The following is a 13,563-nucleotide window of genomic DNA, read 5'->3' as shown; positions in this document are numbered from 1 at the left end:
ATGTGAGCTTGATCTGGTGATGCGTTCTTGACTTGTATTGTGTCTTGGGAGTAAAGCTGTGAGTGTCGGGGAAGAGTTATTTCTGAGCATAAAAGATAATTTAGTGGTTAGATTTTTTGTGTAGGTCTGAAAAGTTGTAGCAGAGGAGTGTGAGAGTGCAGTTCAGTGGTGAGTACAGGGTGGACATTTACCATGAATTGTATAAGCGCTATTGTAAAGTCTTGCTATGGGTTCTGTAATTTCCTTTGTTGTGAGGGACCAGATTGGGAGACAGTAAGACATTGTTGAAAGAAAAATTGCATGTAGATATGTATTTGAAACAGTGATGGTGAGATCTGCTAGTAAACAAATCGTTTTTGATTTGCCTTCTTGACTAAGTGCAATTGCAGTGACTTTTCCGTGTTCAATTTCACCATGGAAGTCAATGGAGAGAGGAGGCTAACATTGGGGAGTTGTGTTCCTGACAGCACAAACACCAATAGTCATAATCATCTGTTTATAACATGGTGGTTGACCTGGATGTTGTGGTACAACCAGGAGACTGGATCAATATAGTCTTAAGCACATTATTATTGAACAAATATCTTTACTTTTGATTATATATATATAGTGTAGGTCTAGGATACTTTAATACTTGTATGTATACTTTTACTTGATTAGAAACTATTTAAATGAGAAGTACTTTAAATTGAGGACTTTTTGCAGTACTATTCTATTAGTGTATTTGGAATTTTGCTCAATACTTTTCCCAGCACTTCCTTATAATAAACCAAAATATTGTCAATGTGTAAATTGTCTTATCATTCCCTTTGTATCCATGATGAGAGAGATGCATGTTCTATTAGCTTTACACACGTGCGCCACGCCCAACCAATCGTATCGTAGAAGCCACGCAGTACTATTTGCATCGACCTCCTATAAATAAGGCAGGAAACGTAAGCAACCGTCACCATTCGATTCTGATAAGCCGTCGAATATGCCTGAGCCAGCCAAGCCAGCGCCCAAGAAGGGCTCCAAGAAAGCCGTCACCAAGACAACTGCAAAGGGTGGCAAGAAGCGCAGAAAGTCCAGGAAGGAGAGTTATGCCATTTATATTTACAAAGTCCTGAAGCAGGTTCATCCCGACACCGGCGTTTCCTCCAAGGCCATGGGGATCATGAACTCCTTCGTTAACGACATCTTCGAGCGCATCGCTGGAGAAGCCTCGAAATTGGCTCTCTACAACAAGCGCCGCACTATCACCTCCAGGGAGATCCAGACCGCTGTGCGTCTGCTGCTGCCCGGTGAGCTGGCGAAGCACGCTGTGTCTGAGGGAACCAAGGCTGTGACCAAGTACACTAGCTCCAAGTAAACTATGCTGTTCACTGAAGATGAACCCAAAGGCTCTTTTAAGAACCATCCACTCTGTCGTGAGAGAGTTATTCTTCTCATGATCGCGCTGTTCATCAAAGTGGTTATGGAGTGCCGGCTATTTCCTTTTTAAAATTCTCTAGTTAAAAATGTCCTACATTTCGTTTGTACAGATATTATCATGGTAGGGGTGTCTGTCGGCAGATGGAATTGTATATCTTACTTATTGATTAATAAATGACTAGCAACTGTAATCATAGTTTGGATGGCTATTAAGTTGCAAATTATATATCAGTCAAAATCCTGTGCTTTTTAGTTTGTTGACAAGTAGCTAGATTGGATAGAATTCTAGCTTGTACATCACAATTATACAGTAAATGAATATATCACCTGCTCTATTATAACCTTGATCAATCATACATTATTGGTCTTTATAATACACATGGATAATGTTTATTTTAGCATTTTCAAAGTGGAAATGCTATTCGAAAAATAATACATTCCAGGCTCATATAATTATAATGAAAAAGATGAACCACCCCATACCTATGTTAAATACATTATTACAACAACAATACGCTTTTATAACATTGTTGACATCAAACGCCAGCAATCCGAAGTCTAAAATATGACTTCAGCAATACTGATCATCGCTGGTCCCCTCTCCCTCCATGTTTCGCAGGATATGCAGCCTCCACATCTGGCTGAAATGGTACTCTGCTCATCAGGCATCCCCTATGGTTTGGACTTCAACAAATGCACTGATATACCACACCATGCTCTCTCCACTCTTTCCACTCGTAATGTTAATGCTTCAAATCTAGTCACAATTTCTCTAGATGTGTGTGTCATACAACATAAAATCACAGATTTGGGCCTAACTTTTCTGAGCAGTATTTACCAATAAGGATACTTTTGATCAAACTGATCAGCAGCTCAATCGTTTCTTTTGTGTTTCACAAGGTGCTTTTTTTTTTTAAACCATGGTACCAGTCATTATATAAATGATGTACCATGGTACAGCCATAGTAAATGTAATGGAACCATTAATAACATGGTATAGTCCATTTTAAAACCATGATATCAATGGTACATGGCGTAATTTGTTATCATAGGAATGCCAGGATACATTTTTGTAAGAGATGTTTTCTGATGATGCTGAGTTGAGCCGATGGTTTCCTCTTGTTTGGGCTACTAAACAGATGACACCAACATTTACACAGGACTGGGTCTCACCATGGGCCATGTGTATAAACCAATGCCCCACTATGGTACTGGTACAGGTAGTAGACTAGAAACATAGTATGTTTCATTCCTTGAAAGATTTCTTCAGAATGTATCAACATGTACTACACCAATAGACACTAACAATAGAGGCCTTGCATGGCCTGTTTGTGTACTTCTTTCTTACAGTATGATTTTTTATTATGATCCCCATTAGCTGATGCAAAACATCAGCTACTCTTCCTGGGGTCCACACATAACATATAAACATGTTACAGATAAGACATGTTCAGACAAGCAACCAAGTGGAATTAAAAATCTGAAAGTGACAATATACTTTCTATCAAACATATTACATGATACCGCATTCCTAAACATAATGAAATCATACATAGTACAATATACATTACATAACACTATATATTAAATATGCACTCAATTCACAAGCAGTGAGAAACCATATACTCTTACAACCTATTTGATAGGCTACTAATATTCCTGTCACTAAAAATACAATAAAGTAAAAATAAAAGTAACTATGGGTATGTGTGTGTCTACATGTACATAATGTGCAGGCGTAGGGCTGTTAGATGTTGTTTCAGTTGTCTCTTAAAGCCTGTATTGTAAACAAAAAGCTAAATGTAGCTATGTTTCTTGTATACGGTACATACTCATAAAGGTAGGACTAATTTCAGTTTTTTTAATCCATATATAGGCCACATTAAACCTTCCACTTACTCAAACGAAGTCGAGGTCACCCACACTACAGGCCACCACCAACAAAAGACTGTGTTTACCAACACCGAAAAGTCACCCATTTAAAACAAAACGCGTCACCCCAGATGACTCATCTTTCTTTCAGTCCCTTGTCAGGTAGCTCAGCTGCGTGTGGCTTTTTCCAAATCCAACAGTGCAAAAATGCGGAAGCATTCGTCACCGCACGCCACTACGGTAAAGCGCCTTTCTTTTCAGGCCCGCTTTGGGAGCTGTCGCGCGGAAATAGGCTGTCTATTGCCATTCTCTTTGACAAACTCTAACCTTAACCAGCTCCTTAACAGCGCCTAAACTTAACCGTTCTAACCTTAACCAACTCCGAAACAATGCCTAACCTTAACCTTAACCTTAACCATGCCTAACCTTAACCATAGAAAGAATATTGCCATTCTCTTTGACAAACTCTAACCTTAACCAGCTCCTTAACAGCGCCTAAACTTAACCGTTCTAACCTTAACCAACTCCGAAACAATGCCTAACCTTAACCTTAACCATGCCTAACCTTAACCGGCGAAAGAATACACGTTAAAAAAAAATCACGTTAAAAAAAATATATTTGACGGGATTCAAACTCACCAGCAACTAGCTGTAGGATCCACAGCCATGGCGTCTTGCCAATTGAGCTATTTCTGGATACTGAATTTGGGGCGGTGACTTATATATATTGTTAAGGCGGGATCTCATGCGCATGCGCGAGCACCTCGCGAGCACGCCGGCGCACGCACGCACCTGAGCGAGCACGCCGCCGCTGGGCGCTGCGTGAAGGAAAATGAAAGGCGCATTACCGCACGCCACTACGGTACCTCCGGTGACGAATGCGGAAGCATTTTTGCACAGTTAGTTTTGGAAAAAGCAAAAGGCAGCTCGGCTCGCTGGAAAACGAGATTTTGTCGGATTCTAATTTACTCTAAAGAATTGTAAGAGATAAATACAAGAAAAAAGTAGCTGCACAACAGTGGTGACGGCACACATTATTGTTTTGGAGCGTTCACAGATTAACCACGTTTCTCCAAATAGTTTGATTCTGACGGGACATGTCTCTACTAGCTGCGACATTTGGCGTTAGATTTCTGCAATTTTCATAGTTGTGTATTTTAACTATTTTATGCGAAGAGAAAACACAAGCGACAGAACATTTTGACAGTACAGAGGCGGACCGGGCTGGTTGAGTCTACATGGCTCTCATGCAGTGTTTAAGACCAGCCCCCCGCCTTGGCCACACTATCAGTCTGTTGACGCTCCTAGTTACTACTTCAGCTTTTGCTTCGCAGCAGAGAACGAGAGAATAATGGCAGAAGTCGCTCCAGCTCCCGCCGCTCCGGTTAAGGCTGCCAAGAAGAAGGCATCACCCAGACCCACGAAAGCAGGTCCCAGCGTCAGTGACTTGGTCGTCGAGGCAGTGTCCGCTTCCAAAGAGAGGAGCGGCGTGTCTCTTGCTGCCGTAAAGAAGGCTCTGGCTGCCGGTGGCTACGACGTGGATAAGAACAAGGCTCGTGTGAAGACTGCCATCAAGAGTCTGGTGACGAAGGGGACCCTGGTCCAGGTCAAAGGTACCGGAGCCTCCGGCTCTTTCAAGATCAACAAGAAGGCTGAGGTTAAAGCCAAGAAGCCAGCGGCCAAGAAACCAGTCGCCGCTAAAAAGCCTAAGAAGCCTGTTGCAGCTAAGAAGGCTGTTGCAGCCAAGAAGTCTCCCAAGAAGGTAGCAGCCAAGAGTCCCAAGAAGGTAGCAGCCAAGAGTCCCAAGAAGGTAGCAGCCAAGAGTCCCAAGAAGGTAGCAGCCAAGAGTCCCAAGAAGGTAGCAGCCAAGAGTCCCAAGAAGGTAGTAGCTAAGAGTCCCAAGAAGGTAGTAGCCAAGAGCCCAAAGAAGGCGAAAAAGCCTGTTTCTCCCAAAAAGGCTCCAGCTAAGAAGGCTGCCAAGCCCAAAGCAGCTCCCAAGAAGAAGTAAGCGTCCAAGCAGAACATTGTTCACATCAAAAGGCTCTTTTAAGAGCCAACCACCATTTCCCATGAAGGAACAATGCATTCTAATGTAATGGTATACATTGAGGGGAAGGGGTCTTCTAATTATACAAAACATGTATTTCATTTTTCGATCTGTAGTTATTTGAACCAGACGGGGAACATTGAGTCTCACTCCTTCCAAGCCAATTTGTATATAATCATAAGCTAATTAATGATTAATTAAAATATAGATCAGACTGCATATCACATCCATACATTTGGAAATGCATAAATTGCTGCCATCATGGTGCATTTGTTACCTCGTAATGACTGCTATGGTACTGTTTCAATGAGCCGGAGGGCTGGATGATATGAATCACAATTATTGTCTAAAATTATATATATATAGTTATATATAAAGTTATATATAGTTACAATATATTGCTAAACTTTCAGTCTAGCCGACTGATCAAATCAAACCACGGCAGAACGATGCATTAGTTACAATGGATTACAAAACAACACATTTCCTCGTCAACATAAAGACTTTAAGTATTCATTCTTCCCATTTATGGAAACAGTACATAAGCACAATTGCATGTATTCAGACCGGTTTGGTTAATTTGTCTTGTCAATGTTGCGCATGTAATTAGTAATTAGTCTTCTTGGGCAACACGCCTGAGTTAGTTTAGTTCCTCTTCATTACGCACAGCCAGCTGCAGATGACCGGGGATGATACGTCTTCTTCCAGTGAACGAATCTAAAATACAGATGTATATTATTTAGGTCAATAGCATACCCCACCCACTTCATCTTATTTATATATCTGTCTCTGTATAACACTCAAGAAGGAGGTCTGAACTATACCTGTAGTGTGCTCAGTGCTTTCTGAAAGGACAGTTATGAAATATTAGTACACTACCCACAAAGAAGCTTTGTTCTGGTCAAATTACAGCATAGCATACTGTAAGGACAACAACAACAAGGTCATGGCAGATACATGAGACTATCTTAGTGTAGCAACGCACAAGTATGCATTTATATCACATACAAACAATATATTTCACTAGCAAGGCACAAGCATCCATTTATATCACATATACAAACAATATATCTCAGTATAGCAATGCACTGAGCCACATGAAGTTGATAAAGACAGCTTCATGGGCCAAAACCAAATGTAGGGATCTGAGGTTTTTAATCAGAGCAAACATGGAAGAATGACACAGATGAACAGATGGGAATATGTGGTAATTCAGTCATGTACTTGACTGACACAGTTCCCAGAGGAACACTGGTCTACTTCAGAAAAGGGGCCTGCCTGCTACAGGAACAATTCAGAAGAATCAAATTAGAAGTTTTCTTTTCTTCTGTGTCACACACACTTTTGGCCAGTTAAAAGACAATGTGAATGTGGATGCAATTTTCATAATTCCAAAATATTCTTATGATTCTTATTGTTTTACGATCAATGAAGTCCGGTTGTGCACTACAGTGCACATCTTGTAAAATATTAATAGAGTTAAGTAAACAAATATATATACACTTTTTCCCCTGGTTCTCAGGATGATGTATTGTATTGGGAAAACAGCACTTCCTCAAAACATGTTCAGACGTAAACCTCAAACCCTCCCTCCACATTTGTCCCTACGCGCTTCTTGGTCTCAACCACGTCCTCAGAGAGGGTTCAAAGAAGCAGGCGGTTGGCCAGTTGCTACATTCGTTTGTTTTCTTACATACGTTACAATGAGTGGAAGAGGAAAGGGAGGTAAGGGACTTGGTAAAGGAGGCGCTAAGCGTCACCGCAAAGTGCTTCGTGATAACATCCAGGGAATCACCAAACCCGCTATCCGTCGTCTGGCTCGTCGTGGCGGAGTGAAGCGTATCTCCGGTCTCATCTACGAGGAGACTCGTGGTGTTCTCAAGGTCTTCCTGGAGAATGTGATCCGTGATGCCGTCACCTACACCGAACACGCCAAGAGAAAGACCGTGACCGCCATGGATGTGGTCTATGCTCTGAAGAGACAGGGACGCACCCTGTACGGCTTCGGCGGCTAGACTTCCATTCAACCCTAACTATCCAAAACCCAAAGGCTCTTTTCAGAGCCACCCACCTTATCACTGAATGAGCACACTCTACATACGTTTATTTGTGAAAAGTATTAAACTGAGTTGTCTCAGGCATAGCACTGAATTTGTTTTAGCATTTAATTTAATCCAGTCACTGATGCAATGCCTACGGTTCCTGCATTGGAATTGCCATGTAACTACAGTGTGTACATATAATGTAAAACTAAATAACTGATGGTGATTTTAATAGTGAGAAGACGACCGTGAAAGACGTTTCAGTGACCAGTACACTGAAGCCCTGCACATGTGAACAATTACAATTAAATTGATATGCCTCAAGATTAATCGTACAACACTTTGTAAGTAATATATTAGATTCAAATCTATTGAAATCATACAATGCAATTACAGTACAATGTAAAGAAGGCATCAAACTATGGTGCAAATATAACAGTTAAATGCAATAGTAATATGCTATGTATACAGGTGAATAAACTAGCTATAAAATATATAAATGAGTACAACTGAGTAATAGTGCTAAGCAGATGTATGTACTGTACAGAGTTGTAGTATTAATATGTACAGTGATCAGCTATAAAGACACTATGGTACATACTGGCAAGCAGGGTAAGGGTAACGAGTAAGAGTAGGAAAGGAATATGTACAGATATAGTATACAGGTATGTAAATAAAAAAAATTGTTTGGAAGCGTGGATTCGCTACTTGTAGGCACTGGAAATCTAAAGGGCGCTAACCTATTTCAGCACCATGGACAGTACCGGACCACACTGACGAAACCATTTTGGAAATGGGGAAAGCATGCAGGCTTAACCCAAATGGAGTCCAGACAAGGAGCAAACATGATAGTTCGGATTGTATTTATTTTTAATCATATGTATTACTTGTCAGCAGTGTAATCGATAACTATTATATCAGTTATATCAGTTAGTTAGTTCTTGCCGTTATGAGAAACTACGTTTTAGTCTTCACTTCAACAAGAATAATACGCTGGTGTGACGAAACTCTGGCCATACTAACGCGTAGGCGCAGTCGTTGCTGATTGGTCTCAGCTCTGGGAGTTCGTTACTCCGCCTACATCTCACACGATTATTGGAGGACTGGTCTTTTGGAAAAACCGCCAACAAAACAACTCCCCTGATTGGGTGAGAAAACACAAGTCTGACTGACTATAAGAGGTCTCTCCAACTCACTGCATTCATTTTCTAACTCGTTTAACGTAATAGACAGAATAAACATGTCTGGAAGAGGCAAGACTGGAGGAAAGGCCAGAGCTAAGGCCAAGACTCGCTCCTCTCGCGCCGGGCTTCAGTTCCCCGTGGGTCGTGTCCACAGACTGCTGCGTAAAGGCAACTATGCTCATCGTGTTGGAGCCGGTGCCCCGGTTTATCTGGCCGCTGTGCTGGAATATCTGACCGCTGAGATCTTGGAGTTGGCTGGAAACGCTGCCCGTGACAACAAGAAGAGTCGTATCATCCCCCGTCATCTGCAACTCGCCGTGCGTAACGACGAGGAGCTCAACAAACTCCTGGGAGGAGTGACCATCGCCCAGGGTGGTGTGCTGCCCAACATCCAGGCTGTCCTTCTGCCCAAGAAGACTGAGAAGGCTGCCAAGAAGTAAATTATTTAGCCTCTTTCGACAAACTCCACAAAGGCTCTTTTCAGAGCCACCCACATATTACCGAGAAAGCAATACTTCTATCTATAACCATGACTATTATTATGACTATTTAAATGTACTGTCTTCACACCTACAATTTCCACCTGGGAGCAACAAATCACCTTACTGAATAATCTTGGTATAGTCACTAGTTAGTCGCTTTGAACAATGCACAATTCTATACCTACATCTAATATATCATACAATTCATAATACCATGTATATAATGTTATACCCTGTGTGATCACTTCATTAAATATCGCTATTGCACTACTCTTGTTGGATGCCAAACATTTTAGTTGTGCTGTATTATAATGGCTACATTTGAACCGAATCTAAAACAGCATTGCGTTAGTCAAAAACCCTCATTGATACTAAAATAGACCAGGAACCACCTTTTGTTGTCCCAGGAACCCACATCTGAGAATATGTATTGGATATGATTTAGTCCAGAATTCCATAACTGGTGTGGAGATACCAGAGGAGAGAGTGAACCCAGAATATTATCATAATACATTATTTAATTGTGCTAACTTCTAGTGGAGAAGTGGTTCACAGCCATATAATTAGAATGTCCTTCTGTTTTTAACTGAATCTCTTTCATTGTTTTCAAATTATGTCCCGGAAATTAACACGATTTAATTAATAAACAAGGTATAGAGATATGTGATGACGTCGATGTCACTATTCAGATCCTAATAATTCACCTGCATAATATGTGTTCATCAATCAATCAATCAGATTTATTTATATAGCACATTTAACATGACGTGTCAACCAAAGTGCTGTACAGAGGGTGTAACGGATCCCCGTATATTGAGTGGCTTATAAACGTACTGATGGTATAATCACTGTTTTATTTATCCTTTTACATCGTATTACATTTCCTTTTAAAACAATAACATTCTCACCGTAAGAGATATGGCCTCATACGGGTCCATTAAAACTTGTTGCCTATTCCTTCTCTCGCAATGCACTGTCAAAAAAAGCCAGTGACAGCGACATGGATTTACATCAATCAAAGTCACACACACACACAGGCTTCTATCAATTCTAATAACCTGGATATTCATATTATATATAAATGTAAATATTCCTAAACACAAATATTACACAGGTAATTACTCAAAAAATAATATTATATTGTCAATTTTATTTACTATAAATGCACCCAAACTATTTAAAAACGCATGTATGTCGAGTCAAGGGGGCACCAGTGTCAACGATAAAACAGTATGCAGATTATATGTCCCGCATTAAACACAACACCAGAATTATGTTAATATTATGGAGCACACCAAGAGCTAATAACTCAAAATGATATTTCAGCAAAAGCCTTTGGGTTTTGGATAGTTGAATACAAGTCTAGCCGCCGAAGCCGTACAGAGTGCGTCCCTGTCTCTTCAGAGCATAGACCACATCCATGGCGGTCACGGTTTTCCTCTTGGCGTGTTCGGTGTAGGTGACGGCATCACGGATCACATTCTCCAGGAAGACCTTAAGAACACCACGAGTCTCCTCGTAGATGAGACCGGAGATACGCTTCACTCCGCCACGACGAGCCAGACGGCGGATAGCGGGTTTGGTGATTCCCTGGATGTTGTCACGAAGCACTTTGCGGTGACGCTTAGCGCCTCCTTTACCAAGTCGGTCCGTGTACGTTTTGATAGTTCGTTTTTCGTTTCAAAAGGAAAAACGAAAAAAAACGGAAATACGAGGTGTTTCCTATTTCCGTTTGAAACCAAACTCGAAAAAACGGGGGCAAACTGAAATACGGACCTGTTTTTCGTATTTTGGTATCAGAATCAAATGAAAAAAACGAGTCAATAATGGGCCGTGTACGTTTTGATGTGTACGTTTTGATCGTTTTTGATGTGAAGAATGGAGAACGGAACCACGTGACAAGTACATTTTCAATGTAAAAGCCATGCACAATCTAACGTGAACGAATATTTATACATACCGTTATGAATAAATACATGCATACAGATCTATACCAGGGTAACGTTATGATACATATACATTTTTTGTTTTGTGCATTTCATTTAGACATTATATTTATTGTCCGTGTGATTGAAAACTTTATTAACAGATTGCAGAATGGGTACAATACAGTACAGCTCAGGGGATGCAGACCACAATAAGCCGTGACATGGTCGACAAATCATATTGATTTGCAGTAGGCAGGCTTTTTATTTGATCAACAGAAAAATAATCGTAATATAATCTAGGTATTTTGGCGCATTAGTAGCCTCCGGTATTTCATCAGTGCAATACATATGCCTAATTTCTATGCGCAATTTGTACACGTCCATCGTGGAGGATTGCTCAGACGTCTTGGTAAGCGTCATTATCGACAGTATAGAATGAATGAATGAATGAAAACGTTATGGGATGCAGACCAGAGAAAGACGTTTGTCTTGTTTACATCAGGGTCCCCCATTTTCAATTCATAGTGATAGCCTAACGTTGCAGTGTATCAATAACAGTTGGTTACTATTATTACTACTACTACTACTACTACTACTACTACTACTACTACTACTACTACTACTACTACTACTACTACTACCACCACCACTACTACTACTACTATTACTACTACTACTACCACTAATATTACTACTACTACTACTGCTACCTTTACTACTACTATTACTTCTACTACTACTATTACTACTGCTACTACAACTATACTGTATTTATTCATAACGTTATACATATTCGTTCACGTTAGATTGTGCATGGCTTTTACATTGAAAAATGTACTTGTCACGTGGTTCCGTTCTCCATTCTTCACATCAAAAACGAAAAACGAACTATCAAAACGTACACGGCCCATTATTGACTCGTTTTTTTCATTTGATTCTGATACCAAAATACGAAAAACAGGTCCGTATTTCAGTTTTCCCCCGTTTTTTCGAGTTTGGTTTCAAACGGAAATAGGAAACACCTCGTATTTCCGTTTTTTTCTTTTCGTTTTTTCGTTTTTCCTTTTGAAACGAAAAACGAACTATCAAAACGTACACAGACCCTCTGGCTGCCGGTGGCTACGACGTGGAGAAGAATAATTCACGTGTGAAGACCGCTGTGAAGAGCTTGGTGTTAAAGGGCACTCTTGTCCAGCTCAAGGGTACCGGTGCCTCCGGCTCCTTCAAAATCAACAAGGCTGAAGCCAAGAAAGCAGCTCCGAAAGCTAAGAAAGCGCCAGTGAAGAAACCTGCTGCGGCTAAGAAGGTTGTGGCTAAAAAGTCTCCAAAGGCAAAGAAGCCTGCAGTCAAAGCCAAGAGCCCCAAGAAGGTGGCAGCCAAGAGCCCCAAGAAAGTGAGTCCCAAGAACTGGACTTCAGGAGGTCGGGGGTCAAGGACTACAGCCCCCTCAGCATCGACGGGGCACCAGTTGAGAGAGTGAACAGTTTCAAGTACCTCGGAGCCCACATATCCGAGGACTTGACATGGACCACACACATTGACAGTGTTGTGAAGAAGGCACGACAACGCCTCTACTTCCTCAGGCGCCTAAGGAAGTTCCAAGTCAGTCAGAAGATCCTTAGGAACTTCTACTCATGTACAATAGAGAGCATCCTGACCGGCAACATCACCTCCTGGTTTGGGAATAGCACTGCACAAGACCGTAGCAGACTACAAAGAGTGACACGTTCAGCCGAACGCACAATTAGAGGGGGGCTTCCCACCCTCCAGAACATTTACAACAAGCGGTGCAAGGGGAAGGCTAAGAGAATTATTAAGGACTCGAGCCACCCGAACAACTGCCTCTTTGAACTGCTGCCGTCAGGCAAGCGATACCGGAGTCTTATGGCGAGCACAGAAAGACTCAGAAGGAGCTTCTATCCCCAGGCCATCAGGCTGCTAAACGAACAATAATCGCTAAACGAACAATAATCACTATGCAACAACCATCAAATGCACACAGCACACACACCCACACGCACACACTCACTCAAACAAACAACACACTGCAGCACCCACTCTCCACACTTTAGATCACACAAACACACTTACACTTTATATTTATTGATAAAGGATTTGCACTACAACTCGTACACCTACTGTGAATTGTACCTAAACTGCACCTCGTCCATTTATGCCTTGCACTATATAGTATTGTATATTAGTACACTGCACAGTATTGTATATTGTATGGTAACTACGTCTACGAACATTGTACATATGTCTAAACTGAACACTGTGACCTCTTTTTTTACTTCTAATTTTTACTATGTCTTTATTTCATACTTATCTTGTCATGCACAGTCTCTGGAGCGCAACAGTAAGAAGCATTTTGTACAAAAGTATTCTGTACTTCTGTATGACAACTATTAAAGAAACTTGAAACTTGAAGAAGGTGGCAGTCAAGAGCCCCAAGAAGGTGGCAGCCAAGAGCCCCAAGAAGGCCGTGAAGAAGCCCGCAGCCAAGAAAGCCCCCGCGAAGAAGGCTGCCAAGCCCAAAGCCGCGAAGCCCACGAGGACAGCAGCCAAGAGGAAGTGAAGGTCTTAAGCTTTACT

The 13,563-nt window shown here is 41.3% G+C and overlaps 5 protein-coding genes across 5 annotated transcripts in view; all 5 read left to right on the top strand.

Moving 5' to 3' along the window:
- Positions 1–13,563, top strand: part of LOC311230847 (histone H1-like) — a gene marked incomplete at both ends in the record, with an annotated part of 63,669 nt that overhangs the window by 32,922 nt on the left and 17,184 nt on the right. The window lies entirely within an intron of this gene.
- On the top strand, positions 977–1,351 carry LOC311230883 (histone H2B-like; the record flags this gene model as incomplete). The annotated part of the gene is made up of 1 exon (XM_084317272.1): positions 977–1,351. The coding sequence occupies one exon, from the start codon at positions 977–979 to the stop codon at positions 1,349–1,351; it is 375 nt and encodes a 124-aa protein (XP_084173398.1).
- LOC311230846 (histone H1-like) lies at positions 4,637–5,293 on the top strand (the record flags this gene model as incomplete). Its single annotated transcript, XM_084317235.1, has 1 exon — positions 4,637–5,293. One exon carries the CDS (start codon positions 4,637–4,639, stop codon positions 5,291–5,293), a length of 657 nt encoding a protein of 218 aa, XP_084173361.1.
- On the top strand, positions 7,036–7,347 carry LOC311230890 (histone H4; the record flags this gene model as incomplete). Its single annotated transcript, XM_084317279.1, has 1 exon — positions 7,036–7,347. The coding sequence occupies one exon, from the start codon at positions 7,036–7,038 to the stop codon at positions 7,345–7,347; it is 312 nt and encodes a 103-aa protein (XP_084173405.1).
- On the top strand, positions 8,615–8,998 carry LOC311230862 (histone H2A; the record flags this gene model as incomplete). The annotated part of the gene is made up of 1 exon (XM_084317250.1): positions 8,615–8,998. One exon carries the CDS (start codon positions 8,615–8,617, stop codon positions 8,996–8,998), a length of 384 nt encoding a protein of 127 aa, XP_084173376.1.

The sequence above is a fragment of the Notolepis coatsorum genome (genome assembly GCF_963971535.1).
Source record: "Notolepis coatsorum genome assembly, chromosome: 6".
In the NCBI taxonomy this organism is placed as follows: domain Eukaryota; kingdom Metazoa; phylum Chordata; class Actinopteri; order Aulopiformes; family Paralepididae; genus Notolepis; species Notolepis coatsorum.
Note: the sequence above shows the minus strand (reverse complement) of the source record. Positions and strands in the feature narration are given on the sequence as shown.